Source organism: Myodes glareolus, chromosome X (genome assembly GCF_982192425.1).
Source record: "Myodes glareolus chromosome X, mMyoGla1.1, whole genome shotgun sequence".
Taxonomy (NCBI): domain Eukaryota; kingdom Metazoa; phylum Chordata; class Mammalia; order Rodentia; family Cricetidae; genus Myodes; species Myodes glareolus.
Genome location: NC_142053.1, coordinates 92,125,047 through 92,128,097, shown reverse-complemented (window position 1 = coordinate 92,128,097; position 3,051 = coordinate 92,125,047). Strand labels below are relative to the sequence as shown.

At 43.0% G+C, this 3,051-nt stretch overlaps 1 protein-coding gene across 1 annotated transcript; it reads right to left on the bottom strand.

The window, feature by feature from the left end:
• Positions 1 to 1,000: 1,000 nt before the first annotated feature.
• Positions 1,001 to 2,676, bottom strand: LOC125410283 (melanoma-associated antigen B1-like). Its single transcript, XM_048449742.3, has 2 exons — positions 2,618 to 2,676; positions 1,001 to 2,513 (listed from the first exon to the last, which is right to left on the bottom strand). The coding sequence occupies exon 2, from the start codon at positions 2,473 to 2,475 to the stop codon at positions 1,444 to 1,446; it is 1,032 nt and encodes a 343-aa protein (XP_048305699.1). The 5' UTR covers positions 2,476 to 2,513; positions 2,618 to 2,676; the 3' UTR covers positions 1,001 to 1,443.
• Between the last annotated feature and the right edge of the window lie 375 nt (positions 2,677 to 3,051).

The window sequence follows — 3,051 nt, the reverse complement described above, 5'->3', positions numbered from 1 at the left end:
AGAGGGGCTTCATAGGAGTGGGTAGAGTGAGGAAAGGGGAGAGGATAAATGACGTAATTGTATTATAATAAAATTACTTAGTGTTTTCTATGGAAAGCGATATTTAATTTGGTGTGGATTTTTTTTGGGGGGATAGCTAAACTTCTACTATATTTCAAGGTTCAATAACATTAATCTAAAACATTTTCCATCCAAGTTAGCCTTTGCACTACTTTCATCACCACCAAATTTGGACTCTGTCCTTGTAGTTTAACAAAATTACTACCTGGATTAGATGCACTTCAATAAAAGAGAATTTGGCAGTATGAGCCCATTCTGAGTGACAGACAGTTGTCTTCTTGGAACTACTTCTCAAAGGATTATCATGTTTTTTTTTTCCTTGGAAAATCTATGTATTTAATTGTGTGACTTGTGCAATGTATTCACCTGTACTGGAGTAAACACATGGACTCTGAACACTTCTGTTACAGGCAGAATTTCATACTGGTATACTCAAAATTCAAAGGGACATTTATGATGTGTTGCCTGTTCTAACTTAAACTTAAAATTCTGTGATTCACCATCTGGTCATTGTTCATCAATTCACATATCTCAAGAGGTTCCCTTCTGACGGTCTGTCCCTGATCATCTCTCCCCTAGCCTCATGCAACCCATCATGAAGTGTCAGTTAAATTATAGAGTGTTGACAGAACTGAAATTTCCCCATGCTCTAAATTACCACAATCAGAAAATGGGTAGCTGTATCAATCAACAATTTTCTACTCTTCCTAATCATTTCTTTTGCATGTCCTTCTTAGGGTTTTCTGTCTTCCTCCTTCTATATAGCTGCTGGGAAATTCTAAGTCCCTGTGGGCAGTAGATGGTTCTTTGTTGTCATCAACAATAATGTGGTGGGGAGGAGCTACTGAAGAGCTGATGCCCAATGAATGACTGGAGAAAATAATGAAATGACAAAGAGACTGGTTATGAGGTTTAATTTATCACAGTTTATTTTCTTACAGATGTTTAATAAAGTAATAAAACCAACTTTGGTTACATTAAAATTACAAATAAAGGCAAACCCGACAGAGACATGGATGAATTGACCCCTTTACTTTGTTTCACCAATTGTTGCACATCACATTCTGTAAAACTCTTTCCCATGCCATATTTCCTTACACTTAGAAGGAATCTGTGAAGATTTTCCAATAAATTTAAAACCCCAAAGATATTACAATCAAACTTGACAAAGAGCAATAAATGTGGCTGACATATAGTTAAGAAGCATTTATGAAACAAATTAATCTTCAGTTGCAGAAATACTAACAATGTAACAAAGAAAGAAATATACTTCTACTTTTCCTATGCATATTCTTAGTGCTGTTCTTTTAACTCATAAACTCCCCACTACTCAGAAGACTGGCTGTCCTTCATAGCACAGTAACAGCTATACCTAAGGGCCAGCTAAGTGTGGGAGGAGCTGCTAGCTTGAGCATGGGAAGGAATCCTGGCATGATGGTAATGAGAAGCCTCACCTCTCCTCGCTGCTCTCTCAGCATGGTTACTCAGAGCCTCCTCATACTGTTGAGGGTAGAAACCAGGCATGGCATTTCTTATCTTAGTTAAAACATCCACGACTTTTGTCCTTGTGGTTTCATTGCGGGCCCTGGGACCCCACAGGAACTCATAGCGTGGGGGATCAACATTAGGTACCCGGCGGTACTCCACATAATTTTGCTCAACTAGATCTATGGTGATGAATTTCCGGGGCTCCCCAAAGATTAAGTGCCTCCTCCCAGGATATAGCCCCTGCATTTGGAGGAATTCCCAGACCTCTTCCTCAGTGGCACGGCCGCCTTTCATCATAATCATACCCAGGAGGGTCAGTGTGAGACCTGTCTTTGGTAACTCCTTCCTGCCACCCTGATTTGCCCCACGTGGGATGGGTAACTTGCTAACAAGAGCATAAGACTGAGAGTTATGTGGGTCAAACTTCAACTCCAGACCATAGACCACCTCCAGCTGATAGGTGGCTTTCTCCAGGATGCAGGAGAAATGCACCTTGTACTTCCTGCTGATCAGCTTCAGCATCTCTTCCTTCTGAGGTTGCTCATCCTTCTGGTACTTCTCCAGCAGGTAATGAAGTATCTTGCTGGCCCTCCTGGCCATAGGATCTCTGCGTGTAGACTGGATGGCTTCTGCTACAATGCAGACATTTGGACGCCTGGCATCAAAACCTGTAACAGAACCCTCAGCACCACCAACATTGGAAACTGATTGGGACACATCTAACTCAGGAGAGCCTTGGGATGCAGCCTCCTGGAACTCTTGAGGAGTGCTGACATCAGGGGAGCTGGGGGCATCTCCCTGGTCAAGTGTAGGGGATGTTGCTTCCTCCCCTGCAGCGGGCTGAGCACCCTGGAGATTCTGCCTCTCTTCCCGAGTCTGCTGCCTTTTGGCTCTGGAGCGGCTCTTGCTCTTGCTGCCCCTAGGCATGATGCTCTGGGTAGGCAGGCAGGAGTGCTGGAAAGAATCTGGGGTGGGAGGAAGTGAGAGAGAAAGATACTATGTAAACATTACTAGGTGGAGAGCAACTTCCCTTTAAGGAGAGTCCCCTCTGCTGTTTTTCTCAGGGTACCTTTCTGGATTCAAACCTCTTTCTTACTCTCTTGTTGAATCTACTTCCTGAGAAATCTGTGGAGAGAATTTGAGTTTGTTAGGTCACTGCTTGGCAACTGAAATTCAAACTTCCTAGGGCTTCCTTTAGGGCCCCAATTTAATCCCCATAAAACCTCATGTTCATTTCTAATTATGTTTGGATCCCCATTTAACTCTGTTGATCTGAAGTTAGTACTACAATCTTCAACAGTAACACACAAAGGAAATTAAGACAAGCCTTACTCAAGATGTCTGACACCACCCAAAGGCACCAAATAAGGCCTGAACTTCTGCAAGTCCCACCCCACTGTCACTTTTCTTGGAAGTTTCCCTGAAATCCCACCTCCTTGTTCTCCAAAAAACAAAGTAGGGTAGCATCTTGGCCCTTAGGCCAGCTCGACCCACCTATGCCAC

What these genes read in the sequence shown, in the direction of transcription:
- LOC125410283 (XM_048449742.3), bottom strand. Translation starts at nt 2,475, where the DNA reads ATGCCTAGGGGCAGCAAGAGCAAGAGCCGCTCCAGAGCCAAAAGGCAG.